Raw genomic sequence first — 17,882 nt, 5'->3', positions numbered from 1 at the left:
CAGATACAGCTTGGTCTGGAGCTGCACTGCCCCACAAGGAGGAGAATTATTCACTTCACACCCAACACCCCCATAGGGCTCAGCGTCCTTTTATCAGTAACAGCAGGTAGTCAGGGATGAGAAACTATTAATCAAAACTTCTCCAAACCTTCTCAGACATACACTTTTCCTCTACTCCAGGTCTCAAGGTCTTTGGTTAGCCTACCGTAAGGCTTGAGGGGTGTTAAAGTTAGGCCGAGGCTCAGCCACATGTCCCTCCTCTTCTGGGCCATCATCTTCCATGCTGGAGAGTCCCATCTCATCTTGAAACTGAGGGCAAAGGAAAAGAAGGATTTTCTTGGGGAATGGGCATGTAAAAGTCACTCCAACATCAAAAACAATTTTAAAAAGTCACTCCAACCGTGACAGGGGAAAATGAAGATTGGTTTACAGGACTTTAATAATGCTGGCACACAGAAAGAGCTTGCATTGGATCCTTTCTCACTTCTGGGCTCAACCAGTCCAGCACATGGCATAATTTTCATGTCAGAATAAAACTTTCTCACTTGGTCAACTTGTAATGGTAAAGACAGAGCATGGATAACTCAAAATGATCAGAGTATCTTTCAAGAGAGAAATTTATGAAAAAAGAAACTAGTAATTAGTTTGCAATCTTTAAGGATGCACCATGTGACAGTTGAAGAGGCTATGTAAAAGCTCATAAGGAAAACTTTACTAAGATATGGATATTCAAAATTCATTAGTTACCAAAATTCTCCTGTCACTATATTCTCTCCTGGGTGGACTGACAGGGGAATGGCTTGGTCAGACCTGGTCAGGCCACTGTTCTGGAGAGAGAGGCCCTGAGACCAAAGGACAGAGCTTGCTGGAGAACCCACCTTTCGTGTCCAGAGTTCTCGTTCAAAGATCACTACTCACAGTTTCAAACAACTCTTTCATCAGTTCATTCATGTCCTTTTCTGCAAAAAAGCCAAATAGTATGTTGTTGGCATACACTTGTTTCATTTTTGCAATACAGGGAATTCCAGGAAAACAAAGAGTTATTTTTAGCAAGGCTTTTGACAAAATCCTCAAATGTATTAATATCCATGATTCACTCATTCATTTAAAAACATTTATTGAACAACAACTATATGCCTTAATCCCTGTTCTAGATGCTCAGATATATGACAGAAACTCTCAAGAACGAAGCTTAAATTCTAGTGGGAAAACAAACAAAAACATAAGGTAGGCAATTTTTTTAATAATTTATTTATTATTTGTGGTCACCCTGGTCTTTGTTGCTGTGTGCGGACTTCCCCTAGTTGCGGAGAACAGGGGGTACTCTCTAGTTTGTGGTGGCACGGGCTTCTCATGCAGTGGCTTCCCCTGTTGCAGAGCACAGACTTGAGGGAACTGGCTCAGCAGTCGCGGCGCATGAGCTTAGTTGCCCCAATGCATGTGGAATCTTCCCGCACCAGGGACTGAACCTATGTCCCCTGTATTGGTAAGTAGATTCTCGACCCCTGGACCACCAGGGAAGTCCTACATGATTTTATGAGATAAGTCATAGTCTGCTGGCCTATCCTACTGAATGGAGTCAAGAGAGAAGTCTCCAGTAATGTGTCAAAGGACTCTATCTTTGGACCAGCAATGCTATTAACAACCGAAAACACCCAGAAAATACACTTTTCAAATTTGTAAATGATACAAAAGCTGGAAGGAATCACCAAACCAACCAATGACAGATTCGAAATTCTAGGTTTTCTCAAATTAACTAGATGAAACGGAACAGGGATAAACAAGTCATACATTTAGGATTTTCAAAAATCAGTTTATTAAGTGCACAAAAAGGTAACATGCCTTAAAAACAATTAATCTGAAAAAGGCCTCAATTTTTTTGGTTGGCCTTCAGATCAATTCTAGAGGACTGTGATCATTTCTATAAAAGCCCTTCTTAAGAGGGCATTAAAAAGCTAAAATCTAAATGTTTATGAGGATATGAATCAACTGGAACTCTAAAAAGAATATAAAAGACCTTTGGAAAAAGGCAATTTCTCAGAATATACAGCTACTATATGACCAGTGATTCCTCCCTTAGAGAGCTGACCAAAGGAAATGAAACATTTGTTCACAAAACTAACAAGAGAACATATACACAATGGAATATTACTCAGCTATAAAAAGGAACACATTTGAGTCAGTTCTAATGAGGTGGATGAACCTAGAGCCTATCATACAGAGTGAAGTAAGTCAGAAAGAGAAAGTTAAATATAGTATACTAACGCATATATATGGAATCTAGAAAGATGGTACTGATGAATTTATTTGCAAGGGAGCAATGAAGAAACAGACATAGAGAACAGACTTATACACAAGGGGAGAGGGGAGGAGAGGGTGAGATGTATGGAGAGAGTAACAGGGAAACTTACATCACCATACTTAAAATTGATAACCAATGGAAATTTGCTGTATGTCTCAGGGAACTCCAACAGGGGCTTTGTATTAACCTAGAGGGGTGGGATGGGGAGGGAGATGGGAGGGAGGTTCAGGAGAGAGGGAACAAATGCACAGCTATGGCTGATTCATGTTGATGTCAGACAGAAAACAACAAGGTTCTGTAAAGCAATTATCCTTCAATTAAAAAAATAAATTAAAAAAAAAAAACAAGAGAGTTCAGAGCTATCTTTATTCAAGACAGCCAGAAATTAGAAAGAATTAGGTGTCCATCAACAACTGGGGATTGATGAAAAATAAACAAATTGGTATATTTCTACACTGGAATCCAACTCAGCAATAAAAAGGAAGAAATTAAATAATACAAGCAATACACATGAATCTCAGAAACATGCTAAGTGAAAGAAGCCTTACATAACACAACACATACTACATGATTCCATTTACATGAAGTTTTAAAACAGCAAACACCTAATCTGTGATAGAAAAAAACAGAACTGTGGTTGCACCTGAGAGAATGGTCAGGGAACTGATCTTGAGGGGCCAGTAGGTACTTTAGGGGTGATAAATATCTATCTTGTTAGGGGTTTCACTCATCAAACCCCACTGAACAGTACACTTAAGATTTCTATACGATAATGTGTATAAACATACCTAAAAAGAAAAACTGTAAACAAATATTCAGTTCTAATTCATGATGCATGTGGGCTAAGTCGCTTCAGTCTGATTCTTTGCAAACCAATGGATTGTGGCCCGCCAGGTTTCTCTTTCCATGGGATTTTCCAGGCAAGAATAATGGAATGGGTTGCCATTCCCTCCTCCAGGGGATCTTCCCGAAGGATTGAACCTGTGGTATCTTATGTCTCTTGCATGGGCAGGTGGGTTCTTTACCACAAGCACCACCTGGGAAGCCCCTAATTCATGATACACATGATGAAAGGTTTAGATATCTACAACTCACTATGAAATGCTTAAAAAAAAAAAGAAAGATTAGGAGATGGATAGAGAAATAAGTGAAGAGCTTGCATAATCAATATATGAAAAGATAACTATAGAAACTAGGTGGTGAGAATATGGGTGCCCACTGTACAATTCTTTCAACTTTTCCATATGTTTGAAAAGTTTCATGATAAAATGTAATGAGGGAGAAATTTTCTCAAAAACAAAGGCTAGAATCCAGAAGAAGGTTAACTTGGAGGTTGAAGTGTGGAAAATCTGAAATGTATAGAACTAAAGAAACTTGGTATGTTTAGCACAGTAAAGAAAAAAATGTAGGAAAAGAAACATACTATGCACATTTGGGGGTAAATTACATTCTTAGCAACAATGGACAAAAAGAGAAATATAAAAGATAGATTCAAGTTCAATAAGGAAAACGTTAACTGAGGAGGTGTTTGAGAATAGGACACACTATCTGCAGAATTGATGAACTCCCTGTCACCTGTTCCCCAAACAGATTCAAAGGCCACATCAGAGAGGCCATGAAAATGCTTACGTGGGAAGAAAACATATGTAACCATGGGAAGCTTGCCAAACTCTGTGATTGCATACTATAGTAAAAAGTGAAAAAAAAAAAAAGTGGTCTCTTGCAGTTCTTGGGTATTCTTCATCAAGTTTAGCACAATACCACAGACCTTGAATAACAACCATGGGACCCATACGAAGTGCCACTAGTGATGCTGGGAAGTGCTCCCAAGAAGCACAGTCATGACATTGCAAGAGAACACTGAATTGCTTGATAGGTACCAGAGACTGCTACCATTTCAAGATAAACGAAGCCAGTTTAAGGACCTTTGTAAAAAAGAAAAGGAAATTCATGAAGCCATAGCTGAAGCTATGCAAGCAGGTGCAAAAACCTAGTGCTTTTTGCAAAATACTTTTTTATCAAGTAGGAAAGAACAAGGGCAAATATAAGGAAGAAACAATTGAGAAGATGCAGGAATAAAGTCATCTTGTCTACAGCTTTCATTAAAAACTGTTAAAATGAAAAAAAAAGAGAGAATGCAACTTTTAAGTGGGTGGAGGATCGCTATAAGAAAGACATACCTATCTGAGACGATTTGAGAAACAGCAAAGTCATTATACAATTTAAAGCAAAAGGAAGGTGAAGAACATAAGGCTAGAGAATTTAATGCCAACAAAGGATGGTTTGATAATTTTAGAAAGAGGTTTGGCTTAAAAACTGTCAAGATAACAGGAGAAGCAGCCTCTGCTAATGCAGAGGCAGCAGACAAGTTCCCAGATGGCATTAAGAAAATCATTGAGGAGAAGGAGTATCTGCCTGATCGGTTTTTAGTGCAGATGAAAATGCCCTAATCTGGAGGAGGGGGAAAAAAAGCCACAAAGGACATTAATTAGTAAGAAAGAGAAGCAAGAACCAGGATTTAAGGCAGGAAGGGAGAGACTAAGTCTACTGTTCTGTGAAAATGCAGTCAGGTTTATGACCAGGACTGCCCTTCTCTATTAAGCTGCTCGCCCAGAGCCTTGAATGGAAAAGATAAAACAGAAGCTACCAGTCTTTGGATATTAAAAAAAAAAAAGAAGGCCCTTTCTCTGAATCGGTTCCATCAATGCTTTGTCCCTGAAGTCAGGAAATACCTTATTTTTTAAGCTTCTTTTCATATCAGACAGTGCCCCTGGCCACCCAGAACCCCATGAATTCAACACTGAAGGCATCAAGTGGTCTACTTGCCTCCAAGCCTGTCTCCAATTCAGCCTTTAGATCAGGGGTCATAAGGACCTTAAAGGAGCATTACACATGATATTCTTTTTTTTTTTTTTTTATTAGTTGGAGGCTAATTACTTTACAATATGGTAGTGGTTTTTGCCATACATGGACATGAATCAGCCTACACATGATATTCTACGGAAGGGATTATCACCAATACACAAGTGCCCCTATGGAGAGAACATCACGTAAGTCTGGAGGAAGGATTACACTATGGAAGATGCCAACACTGTTAGGGAAAAAGCCAAGAAAGCCATCAAACTTGCAACAACAAATCCCCACTGGAGAAAACCATGTTCAGAAGCCATGCATGAATTCACAGGATTTACGACAGAGCCAATCAAGGAAATCATGAAAGAGATTGTGAATATGGCACCAAAAAGATGGGGGTAAAGAGATTCAAGTTTTGGATCTTAGAGAAATTCAAGAGCTAACAGACGCCACACCACAGGAATTAACAGAAGATGACTTGATGGAGATGAGTGCTTCCAAACCAGTGCCAATGAGCACTGATATAAGACAAACTAACATAAGACAATCTGGCAGAAGAGTTCTGATTATTCAAGACTCTTTTTTCATTTCTTTTACATGGAGACTTCATGATACACACTCTGAAACCAAAGCACATGGTGGGAGACGGATTGGTACCACACAGAAACATTTTTAGAGAAATGAAAAATCGAAAAAGTCAGACAAAAATTACAATGTATTTCCACGATGTCACATTCTCTGCTTCCTCATCAGCCTCCACCACCTCTTCTGTCTCACCTCCCCTGCACCAGCAAGACCAACCCCCCTTCTTTCTCCTCTTCCTCCTCAGCTGACTCAATGTGAAGACAAGGAGGATAAAGGCATTTTTCATGATCCACTTCTACTTAATGAACAGTAAATAGTCACCATGCCAACAGTTAATAAACTTACCTGCTGTGTATATATGTGTGTCTTTCTGTGAAAATCTAATAACTGTATGGCAAGAACTGTATAAGATGTTTTTGTGTCATTATCATTATCATTGCCTAAGTGTTAGAACACCATGTGCAAGACTTCTACTGAAATGAAGAGCCTACCCTTACATACAGTGATATTTAATATAAAAGTAACAATGTGTTAGCTTTATTACTGACGTATAACTTTGCTTTCAAAGAGTTACATTACCTATGGTATGCCTCTCTCTTGTAATCAGAGAAACCTTGTATCAGCCTCTCATATTTTTTAAAATGTAACAATGTTTACAATCCTGTACATGAATATTGACTAAATGTTACTTTTGTTCAGTCGTGTCTGAGTCTTTGCAACCCCACAGACTGCAGCACGCCAGGTTTCCCTGTCCTCTGCTATCTCCCAGAGTTTGCTAAAACTCATGTCCACTGAGTGGTGATGCTATCTAACCATGCCATCCTCTCTGTCCCTTTCTTCTTTTGCCTTCAATTTATCCCAGCATCAGGGTCTTTTCCAAAGAGTTGGCTCTTTGCATCAGGAGGCCAAAGTATTGAAGCTTCAGCTTCAGCACAGATCTTCTAATGAATATTCAGGGTCGATTTCCTTTAAGATTGACTGGGTGGATCTCCTTGCCATTCAAGAGACTCTCAAGAGTCTTCTTCAGCACTACAGTTCAAAAGCATCAATTCTTCTATGTCCACTCTTCTTTATGGTCCATACATGACTACTGAAAACACCATAGCTTTAACTATACGAACCTTTGTCAGCAAAGCAATGTCTCTGCTTTTTAATATGCTGTCCAGGTTTGTCATAGCTTTCCTTTTAAGGAGCAAACATCTTTTAATTTTATAGCTGCAGTCACCATCTGCAGTGATTTTGGAGCCCAAGAAACTAAAATCTGTCACTGCTTCCACCTATCCCCCTCCTGTTTGCCATGAAGTGATGGGACCTGATGCCACAATCTTAGTTTTTTTAAGGACTATAATACTGTATGCCATAAAATTTCTGTAACAATTCATTCATCTATAGGCCAGGGTACTGTGAAGCAATCCTATCAATTACACTAGGCTACCACCAAGCCATCATAGTGTTGCTTCTTCATTATCAGTGCATGAATCCTTATACCAGTAAATAAATATGAATTTCTTTATCACATCATCTTTTCATTTTTCATGTCCAGTTGACACATATACCTACACTGTTCTGTATCATATAAGACAATATTAATATAATGACAGATGATTTACCCTGTAAACAGACAACATAAATTTACAGTATCAATAAATACAGTATTATAAATGTATTTGTCTTCCTTATGATTTTCTTAGTAACATTTTCTTTTCTCTGGTTTACTTTATTGCAAGAATCCTCCAGCCTTTTCTTTCTACACTTTTTGTTTGATTCTTCCTCTAACCTTAACTGTCATAACATACCAAAATAAATGGAAGACCTTCATTAAAAACAGGCACTCTAATCTCAAAACTGAGATGAAAGATGAACTAAAGCAACAAAACAAACCGTTAAGTCCTAAAGGACTATGCTCACATAATTCTCTTTGGACAAAGACTTGCATTGTTTAGGTACATAATAAACACTTGAGCATACTGATAAAGCCTTCTTCATAACCTTGTCAACAGCCAATATTTTACCCGCAAAATGTGGTGTTTACTATCCCAGGACAGGGGATACAAATCAACAGTTCACGAAACATGTTATCCATTATTGGCAAACTAGCAATGAACAATTTTTTAAAAAATGACTCAAGCCAAGTTATCTGTTTCCCATGCCTCCAATCTTGCTCTCTTCACCCACCAAATCAATAAATTAAACTAGCATTAAATCAAAGTGATGTTTCTAGAATCCAAGTCAGATTCTTGGATTGCTTAAATTCTTTGAGCTCTCCTTTTTGACAGATCAAAAATCAAATCTAAGGTTCTCCAAGACCTGAACACTGCTTAACTTTTCTATCATCACTCACTCAGACAACTAAATCAAACTTACTATTTTCGAAACACATGTATTGTTGTTTCATAATTTCATGGTCTGCAGACATTCTTCTATTTGCAATATCCTTCTCTGGCCCCATTTGCCAAAAATTTCTTATTGCTCCCTCTAAACTAAGATGAAACATTTCATTTTGTGAATCATTCCCTAAGCGATAGTATACATAGGACACTATATACCCTTTTCTGGGCCACCAGGGTACCTTATACACAAGCTATTATAGCACCTATCACTGTGTACTGTAGCTGTTTCTGTCTATATCCCCTGCTAAGCTGACATCCCACAGGCAGAGGCCATGTCTTACTCATTTCGGTACAATCGCTGCCAAATACTGGACTCAATACGTGACTGTGGGATGTATAAATGAGAAACTGAAAGGATTCCTGAACATATATGTAAATTTAAAGAATTATAGAAATAAATGATAGAGGAAACTTAAATGTCTTAATCTAAGTGGGCTACAAGCTTCACCCTCAAAAATCCGCAAAGTAAACAAAAGTAGATGTGGAAAAGTCAAGAGCACGACTCATAATAAACACAGACTCACTGGTGATTCTTACTGCCTGGTCAGTGCAGAAATCCTTTGCATCTGGTTCATCAAGTTCTTCCAGGAAATTATATTCTGGATTGTCATCATTTGCCTCCTCTAGGAAAAGAAAATGTTTCAGACACCTTTTCCCAACCGTGAACTCATCTCTCTAAAGAATATTTAAGATGTTCAGCACCATAAGAATCTATTCCAATAAAGCACACTTATTCTGAAGATTCTACTTTTTATTTATTTTTTGACCATGCCACGAGGTTTGCAATATCTTAGCTCCCTGACCAGGAGCTGAACCCAGGCCCACAGCAGTGAAAGCAACAATTTCTAACCAGTGGAACACCAGGGAACTCCCCATTCTGCAGTTTTTACACAACTTAGTCTTTCTGTTTTTCCCTCACTGCCAGCGTACAAATCATTTCACATAGCTGATTCATCTCACCTATTCTCCTTACTAACCTAAGCTCCTTCCTTCCTTCGAACAAGTCCCTCCCAACACGAAGCCTACACAACCCACTGGACCAATCTCATCCACTGAGGGCAGAAAGCAAAACGAAGGAGGAACACAACACTAAACCCTGGGAAAAGGAGACCTCAAGTACAGTAACTTACCAAAAAATGAAAAGATAGAGAAATACTGTGCAAATGAAGGAACAAAGTAAAAACTCACAAGACCAAATAAATGAAGAGGAAATAGCCAAACTACCCGAAAAAGAATTCAGAGTAATGATAGTAAAGATGAGCCAAAACCTTGAAAGCAGAATGGAAAAAAATGACAGAATCAATGAACACATTTAACAAGGACCTAGAAGAAATTTAAAAATAAACAGGGACAGACAATACAATTACTGAAATTAAAAATTCTCTAGAAAAAAATCAATACTCAAATAATTAAGGTAGAAAACAGATAAGTGAGCTAGAAGATAGAATAGTGGAAATAACTGCTGAAAAGCAGAATAAAGGAAAAAGAATGAAAAAAATTGAGGATAATCTCAGAGACCTCTGGAACAATACTAAACACAACAACATTTCGAATTATAGAGGTCCCAGAAGAAGAGGAGAAAAAGGGTCTGAGAAATTTTTTGAAGAGATTATAGTTGAAAACTTTCCTAACATGGTCAAGAATAGTCAATCAAGTCCAAGAAGCACAGAGAATCTCACTTATGATAAACCCAAGGAGAAACATGCCAAGACACATACTAATCAAACTAACAAAAAATAAAAACAAAGAAAAATATTAAAAGCAGCAAGTGAAAAGCAATAAATAAATTGGAGAAGGAGTTCATCAAGGCTGTATATTGTCACCCTGCTTATTTAACTTACAGGCAGAGTATATCATGTGAAACGCTTGGCTGGATAACTCACAAACTGAAACCAAGACTCTGGAGAAAGATCAACAACCTCAGGTACGCAGATAATGCCACTATAATGGCAGAAAGCAGAGGAACTAAACAGCCTCTTGGTAAGAGTGAAAGAAGAGTGAAAAGACCTGGCTTAAAACTCAACATTCAAAAAACGAAGATCATGGCATCCAGTCCCATCACTTCATGGCAAATAGATGGGGAAAATGTGGAAATAGTCACAGATTTTATTTTCATGGGCTCCAAAATCACTGCAGATGGTGACTGCAGCCATGAAATTAAAAGATGCTCCTTGGAAGAAAAGCAATGACAAAGCTAGAAAGCATATTAAAAAGCAGAGACATTACTTTGCCAAAAAAGGTCTGTATAGTTAAAGCTATGGTTTTTCCAGTAGTCATGTATGGATGACTATGGTCCAACATGAAAGTTGGACCATGAAGAAAGCTGCATGAAGAAAGCTGAGACCAAAGAATTGATGCTTTCGAATGGTGGTGTTGGAAAAGACTCTTGGAGACCCTTGGACAGCAAGGAGATCAAACTAGTCAATCCTGAGGGAAATCAATCCTGAATATTCATTGGAAGAACAGATGCTGAAGCTGAAGCTGCAATACTTTGGCCACATTGGAAAAGACCCTGATGCTGGGAAAGATTGATGGCAGGAGGAAAAGGGGGAGACAGAGGATGAGATGGTTGGATGGCATCACCTACTCAACGGACATGAGTTTGAGTAAACTCCAGGAGATAGTGAAGGTCAGGGAAGCCTGACATGCTGCAGTCTGTGGGGTCACAAACAGTCGGACACGACTTAGCAATTGAACAACAACACACAAGGGAAACCCCATACGATTAACAGCTGATCTCTCAGCAGAAACTCTGCAGGCCAGAAGGGAATGGCAGGCTATATCTGAAGTACTGAATGTGAAAAACCTACAACCAAGATTACCCTACCTGGCAAGGATCTCATTCAATATTGATGGAGAAGTCAAAAGCTTTACAGACAAGTAAAAGTTAAAAGAGAATTTAGCACCGCCAAACCAGCTTTACAACAAGTGTTAAAGGGACTACTATAGACAGGAAACACAAGAGAAGGAAAAGACCTACAAAAACAAATCCAAAACAATTAAGAAAATGTCAATAGGAACATATATATCAATAATTACTTTAAACGTAAATGGATAAAACGTTCCAACCAAAAGACACAGACTCCTGAATGGATATAGGAACAAGATCTATACACATGCTGTCTACAAGAGACACTCTTCAGACCTAGAGACACATATAGACTGAATATGAGAGGATGGAAAAAGACATTCCATAGTAATTCTTATATAGAGACCTTAAAATAAAGAATATTACAAGAGATAAGGAAGGACACTACATAATGATCAAGGGATCAATCCAAGAAGTAATTTGCTTACTTCTAGCCTAACAGCTTCGAATTGGTAACATGAAAATAATTAGCTGAAAACTGTAAAAACCAATCGATTGTAAGCTGAAATCTACCTAAGTTAATCATTTTTAGAAGGCAAAGAAAGGAGAAAAAAAGACTCAAGGAGAAATTAGGGTATGTAAATCAATTTTAAAAGAACAATTAAAATTCTGTGAGAATAAACACCAATCCAGAGAAAGGTTCAGTCACTTAACACCTGCAGCCTAGAAACATAATTTAACAGTGTATATCGATTGTAACACAACGCTGATACTTCAGAATAACCTAGATGTTTTTCTGCTTTTTTCCCCACATAATCATAATCAAAAAACCAAAACGTTACTTAAACGAAAGCAAAACAACAAAAAGAATAGGCACTAAATTATAACAGCAATTACTCTGGGGCTTCCCTGGTAGCTCAGTTGGTAAAGAATCCGCCTGCTAATGCAGGAGACACCAGTTGGATCCCTGGGTCAGGAAGATCCCTGGAGAAGGGATAGGCTACCCACTCCAGTATCCTTGTGCTTCCCTGATGGCTCAGCTGGGAAAGAATCTGCCTGCAATGCGAGAGACTTGGGTTTGATCCCTGGGTTGGGAAGATCCCCTGGAGAAGGAAACAGCTACCCGCTCCAGTATTTCTAGCCTGGAGAATTCCATGGACTATCCATGGGGTTGCAAAGAGTCAGACATGACTGAGCAACTTTCACTTTCACTCTGAGTAGTAAGATTATGAGTGATTTTTATTTTTTTCTTTCAACTTTCCAATATTTTCCAAAATGCACATATATGAATTCTCAATCTTTCTTCTTTCTTCCTTTCTGCTTTTTATGTGACATGTCTATTTGACCAAATAATGTTACTTGGCGGGGGTGGGGTGGGGGTGGGGACGGGGTGGTGGTAAAAGGGAGTCAAAATGTACTTCTTTGACTGGTATTATTTGCTTAGTCACTAAGCTGTGTCCACCTCTTTTGCAACCTCATGGACTGCAGCCTACCAGGCTCCTCTGTTCATGGAATTTCCCAGGCAAAAATACTGGAGTGGGTTGCCATGTCCTTCTCCAGGAGATCTTTCTGACCCAGGATCTGTACCCGCATCTCCTGCACTGGCAGGCAGATTTTCTTTACCACAGAGCCACTGAGATGGTGGTATTACTTGTACATACAGCTAACAGAAGTATTACAAGGTGGGAGAATCAACTTTCAGTTATCCAGATTAATGAGGGGTAGTAGCATTACTGATAATACTAAAACAAACATGTTTATTTTATCTACATTTGATATTTTTTATTTATCTATTCTTGGATATTAACTGACAATTAAACCCCCTAGAACCCCTGCTGAGTTTCACATTCCGTCTCTAGCACTCTAATTCTGCATTTTCTTCATTCCTTTTGGTCTTCATGTCACAAACACACCACAGCCAAGGAGAAAATTTAAGTCATGCGGTTGCAAGGCTAGCTATTTCCATTTTCACTCCACTGCACAAACTATCATGGGGACTTTCATCCTTCCCACTTTAATTTCATCATTTGATTTCCTTTTCCCAAAATCTCTCCTAAATCTGCTCTCAAAGATCAACCTTTAAATGTAACATTTTTCTCAGGTATCAATGTATCTCCTTTGTCACTGTTTTTTTTTGTTTGATTTTTTTTTTTTTGGTCACTAAGTTTTATATAAAGTACCTGCATTTAAAACTCTCCTGCCTCCTTGACTTTCACTATTATTGATACTTCTCAAGTTTACCCTTCTCTATCATCTTCTGCCATGTTCCTTTCCATGAGAAGAACCACAATGAAAACTTTTTTAGTTCTATCTCTTATCAAACTTCAATCTCAGTTTTCTATTTTTCCTTGATGGCCCCAGTGTCACCTCACACTCCGCATATCTAAAGCTGAACTCATTTTAACCCCTCAAATACCTCCCCAAGAAAGCATGCTTCACCATCCCCCAACCCAGATAAATGTTATCAATCTCTGAGTAATATTAATTCTTTCTTTCTAATGTCTCTAAGACACACCCTTTCTTCTCTATCCTTACCACCAACATCCTACATCAATACTTTACAAGGTCTCAAAGGCATAACAGCATGACTCTGTATAGTAATCTGTATTTATCCTTTCTATTTGAAACAGTGTTACGCTCCCATACAAACACAGCACTTTTACGTGTTTGTAGAAAATGCTATTCTATTTCCACTCCTTTACCCCAAACCATCAAATTCTATCAATCCACCAAGATCCAGTTTCAAAAATCCTAATTACCTGTACCTCACTTCCATTCAATCACATATTGTCTTATACTGCACCAAATGAATTAGGTGCTTGTGTCTTCTCTTCCCAACTAGACTATAAACATTCTGAGGTCAGAAATATGCCTTCTGCTTCTTTTATTTATTAGTGAGCTATAACCTTCAGGAAAAGTTCAAACATTCAAGCACAAAAAACAAAGCCCATCACAATCTAAACACACTCTAACACTCTGAACTCATCTTTCACTACGTCTCCTGCCTCTGCTCAGACTGTTCTTCAGCTAAGAAAACTCCATGCCACCATTCCATCAAATCACAATTCATCCTTCAGGGCCTGAGGGTTATGGCATCTCTGGAGGGCCTTACCAAATGTCACAGGCAGTCGTCTCTCCCTTATAGCTGCTGCCCCTCCTCAAGGCCCACTTCATAAACAGCCACCAAATATCAATAGGCCATACATAGTTCATCCCTACAGAAATGATGAAAAGATAAAAAGGAAGGAAAGAGGGCCTCCCTGGTGGTCCAGTGGTTAAGAATCCACTTTGCAATGCAAGGGACACTGGTTCCTGATCCCTTCTCCAGGAAGATCCCTCAAGCCGCATGGCAACTAAGCCTGTGTGCTACAACTACTGACTACACCTAGAGCCCTGCTCCACAGTAAGAGAAGCCACTGCAGTGAGAAGCCTGCACATGACAATGAGAATAGCCCCCACTCTCTGCAACGAGAGAAAGCCTGTGTGCAGCAACAAAGACACACCACAACCAAGAAACCTTAAAAAAAAAAGAAAAAAAAAGGAAAGGATATGGAAGATGATCAAGGAAATGGAGGGGAGAAGAAAGTTTCTACCCATTCATAATGTTCAGTGCTGACCCTTACAAAGATAAGGCTCCAATTCCAAACCCAACCAGCATCCCCTTTCAGAAATGCTATTTTGTAAAGGCACTGCAGGGAGTGCAATGACAAGCTGGTACTAACAAGGTCAATGTAAGCCAAAGATCTTCCATGTCGTACCTCCTTCTTCCTTGACTTCTTCACTAGGCTTTTCTGAAAAAAGCTCCTTTGCGATAGGATGATTGCTTCTGTCTTCTTGAGTAACTGACCCAAGTCTGAGTGTAATTTTCTTCCCTCTCCTTGAGTTAGTGGCCTGAAGTTTTCCTTTACCAATGTGTGTATTTACAGGCTGAGAAGACTCCAAGGAAGGTAGGGTGACTCCCAGAGAGATGGCCACATCCACAGCTTCCAAAACTGCAACATTTGTGTTGTCAGTGAGCATCCTAGAGCTCAAAGATGGGTCCTCCATATCAAGCTGAATTCTGGCATCCTGCACGTCAAGGTCAGCTGCTCTGCCATGACTTGGACTCCAGGACAGGGACACTGACCCCAGGTCTTTACCTTGGTCAGATTCTGGTTTAACAGCTGACTGAAGGTCTAAGTCATCTTCCTCCTGGTTGCCCTGATTCTGTGGGGACTCTATCAATACAGTTCTTCTCTTCTTACAGGGCACCATTTTCCAAGTCCCACTTTTGTTCCATCCTAAAAGGATAAAGGCAGCTTCTTATCACCTTCCTATTAATTAATGGTAATAAATTTCCTCAGATATACTTTTACTTATTCAATTTCAAACATGAACACTGTACTTTACACCAAATGCAATCTCCCATTAGGTGGGAAGTGAGAGACAGAATGCGTGAGTTCAAATCCTAACTCTATTACTGATCAGTGTGTTATCTTGCCTGAGTGACTTCACCTATCCAAATTCTGGTTTCCTCAACTATAAAAGATAATAATTTGTCTAACCTTATGGAGTTGTTATAAGAATTAAATAGTAAATGATTAGTAAGTGTTAGCTATTACTATTACCATCAGGGAGGTAGGATAACGTGATGTTGAGAGCAAACTGTGGAGTCAAACCACCTGGATTTGTTTCCCAAGTAAGCTTTGTGACCTTGCATAAGTTACTTTACCTGAATTTCATTTCTTCAGCTACAAAATGAAATAAAAATAGCACTTCCATCATTAAATAGTAATTTATTAGATCAATAAATGTTTGCCATTGTTGCTTTTATAAACAGGTATTTCCCTTAACAAAAAGAATCCAAAAGCAAAGTGTGGTTGTTTATAAAGGTTAGACTATATTAACAAAAATTTTGTATTGAAAACAAGAGAGATTCCTAACTTTTGTGTATGCTATGTTATTTCTGAATAGCTGACTTCAATTCCAATTATCACACTTTAATGGCAACACCAACCTAAAGTGGAGGTTATCTTCTCATATGTTCTTATAGCATCTATTTGCAAACCTCTTTTTTTGTACGTACCACTTTTATGATTGCTTCTTGGCTCTTTCCCATCAGCCCCCCACAAACTATGTGCTTTTTGAGGGAAAAGATTCTTTCAATGAGTACCCCTAGGACTCAGCAATATCTGCCCTATTGGAGACAATCAGTAACTACTGTTCTCTGAATGAATGAATGAGTGTGTGAACTTCCTGTTTTGTGCATACTCTATGCAGGTTGGACCAAGAGCATTATATGAAAATTACCCCAAAAAACTTTATTCTCAATAAGATAGGTCCAAGAATAGAACGTGCTGCCTTGTGTTACAGTGAGTTCTTCATCACTAACAATGTTCAAGTAAGGCCTGAATGCCCATCTACCGAGGCACTAGATGAAAACCTGGACTAGAGGACGGCAACATAAAAGTGCTCTCTAAGAACTTGAACTATAAGGTTAGTTTTAAACTGCTTTCATTCCGTTTCTCCAGGACACTGGGAGAGATTCCCCAGCCCAGACCAAATGAACTTTTGTCCATATCCTGATAATCACAGTTGAATTAACGAGTAAAGATTCCTCTGATAAGGGAATGGTAAGGGAGAATTAAGGACCGTGGCATTAGTTTAGGCAAGTCATAGTGCAGATAAATCACTGAGGTCCAAAAAGGCGGGGCTTGGGGGGGCAGGGGATGAAAAGAAGAAAGGCAGCTACCGTTCAGGCAGTAGCCTGCAGGGATCAGCTCAGGCACTTCAAACACAAAAGAGGTTTAAAGAGGCCCCCTCTTCGGGAACTGCAGTCAAACCAGCAGGGTGAATGAATGCAAACTCGGAGGCAGCCCCAGCGCGAACCCCTCCTGGGCAAACATTTCACACGGGTACAAACTGCGCTTTTCAACTCAGCGCCCAGCGCTGACTCAGTCCCCACTCCCAGCTAGACGTCTTCACTCCCCGACGTCTGTCACGCACCCCGCACCAGCCCTCAGACCCGACCGCCTCAGGCTGAACCTTCGCCCGGACGTCCGCTCCGCACCGCCTCTTCGCGCCCTACAGGACACAGCCCGCACCCTCAGCAGCCGGCCCGCTCCCGCGGAAGCCCGGCTCCCTCTCACCGGAAGTCAGACAACGGCAGCCACTTACTAACGCGTCCCCGGGTCGCGGTGCGCCGCCTCGGGGTGTCAAGGAGCAGGCTCCCGGCCCAGGCGCCATTCTATTTTAGGGCACACTGAAGCCAAAGCGCGAGTATTTCCGTTGTTGGCAAAAATATTTAAAGGCACTAGCTTGCTTTCTCTGTCCACTGAGCTATCCTACTCAAAACAACACTGGGAGTTTAAGGTTCAGTGGTTTAAGTTGACAGTACTCACTGCAAGACGCCTGGAATATGCAACCAAGGAAATGGAGAATTCATAAAATTTAAGAAAGAGAAACCCTGGGTTACAAATAGTGCAATTTCCTGAATAAAGTGAAGGTAGTCTTGAATTCAATCCATAGTAATTATTCTTATCTGTATATATACACTGTATAATACACTCCTTACAAAATGCTTTCACTTACGTTATCAAAGGTGGGTTTTTTTGTTTTTTTTTTTAATCTTTACAATAAATTCTATGGGACAATGGCTATTATACCTTCTGGTTTATACAGGACACATTTTAGGCTCAGCTGGGTAGATGATTTTTACAAAGATACACAGCTATCAGATGGAATCAGGTATCCTGACTCGCTTCTGATGCAGTAATCCGGTGTCCAGGGAGGTACTTGGGGCATAGTCGGAGACCAATACATTCCATATATGTGCTTTGATGTTCTCTTTTCTCTTTCCTAGAAGGACAGAAGGTCAAAACTAGAAAAGTACATTCAATTCTCTCACTTTACAGATGAACCACCAACATTTATATATGTCAGTAATTTATTTGACTTGATTTTG

General features: G+C 39.4%; 1 protein-coding gene across 1 annotated transcript in view; it reads right to left on the bottom strand.

The window, feature by feature from the left end:
• LOC136144587 (YY1-associated protein 1-like) overlaps positions 1-17,163 on the bottom strand; it is a 38,397-nt gene extending 21,234 nt beyond the window's left edge. Inside the window, 5 exon segments of the mRNA XM_065902466.1 lie at positions 206-309; positions 919-959; positions 8,655-8,753; positions 14,698-15,219; positions 17,096-17,163. Coding sequence (XP_065758538.1) covers positions 206-309; positions 919-959; positions 8,655-8,753; positions 14,698-15,193 — 740 coding nt within the window. The 5' untranslated portion in view covers positions 15,194-15,219; positions 17,096-17,163.
• Between the last annotated feature and the right edge of the window lie 719 nt (positions 17,164-17,882).

This window comes from Muntiacus reevesi, chromosome 1, assembly GCF_963930625.1.
Source record: "Muntiacus reevesi chromosome 1, mMunRee1.1, whole genome shotgun sequence".
Lineage (NCBI taxonomy): Eukaryota > Metazoa > Chordata > Mammalia > Artiodactyla > Cervidae > Muntiacus > Muntiacus reevesi.
The sequence above is the reverse complement of the archived record's forward strand: the minus strand, read 5'-3'. Positions and strand labels throughout refer to the sequence as shown.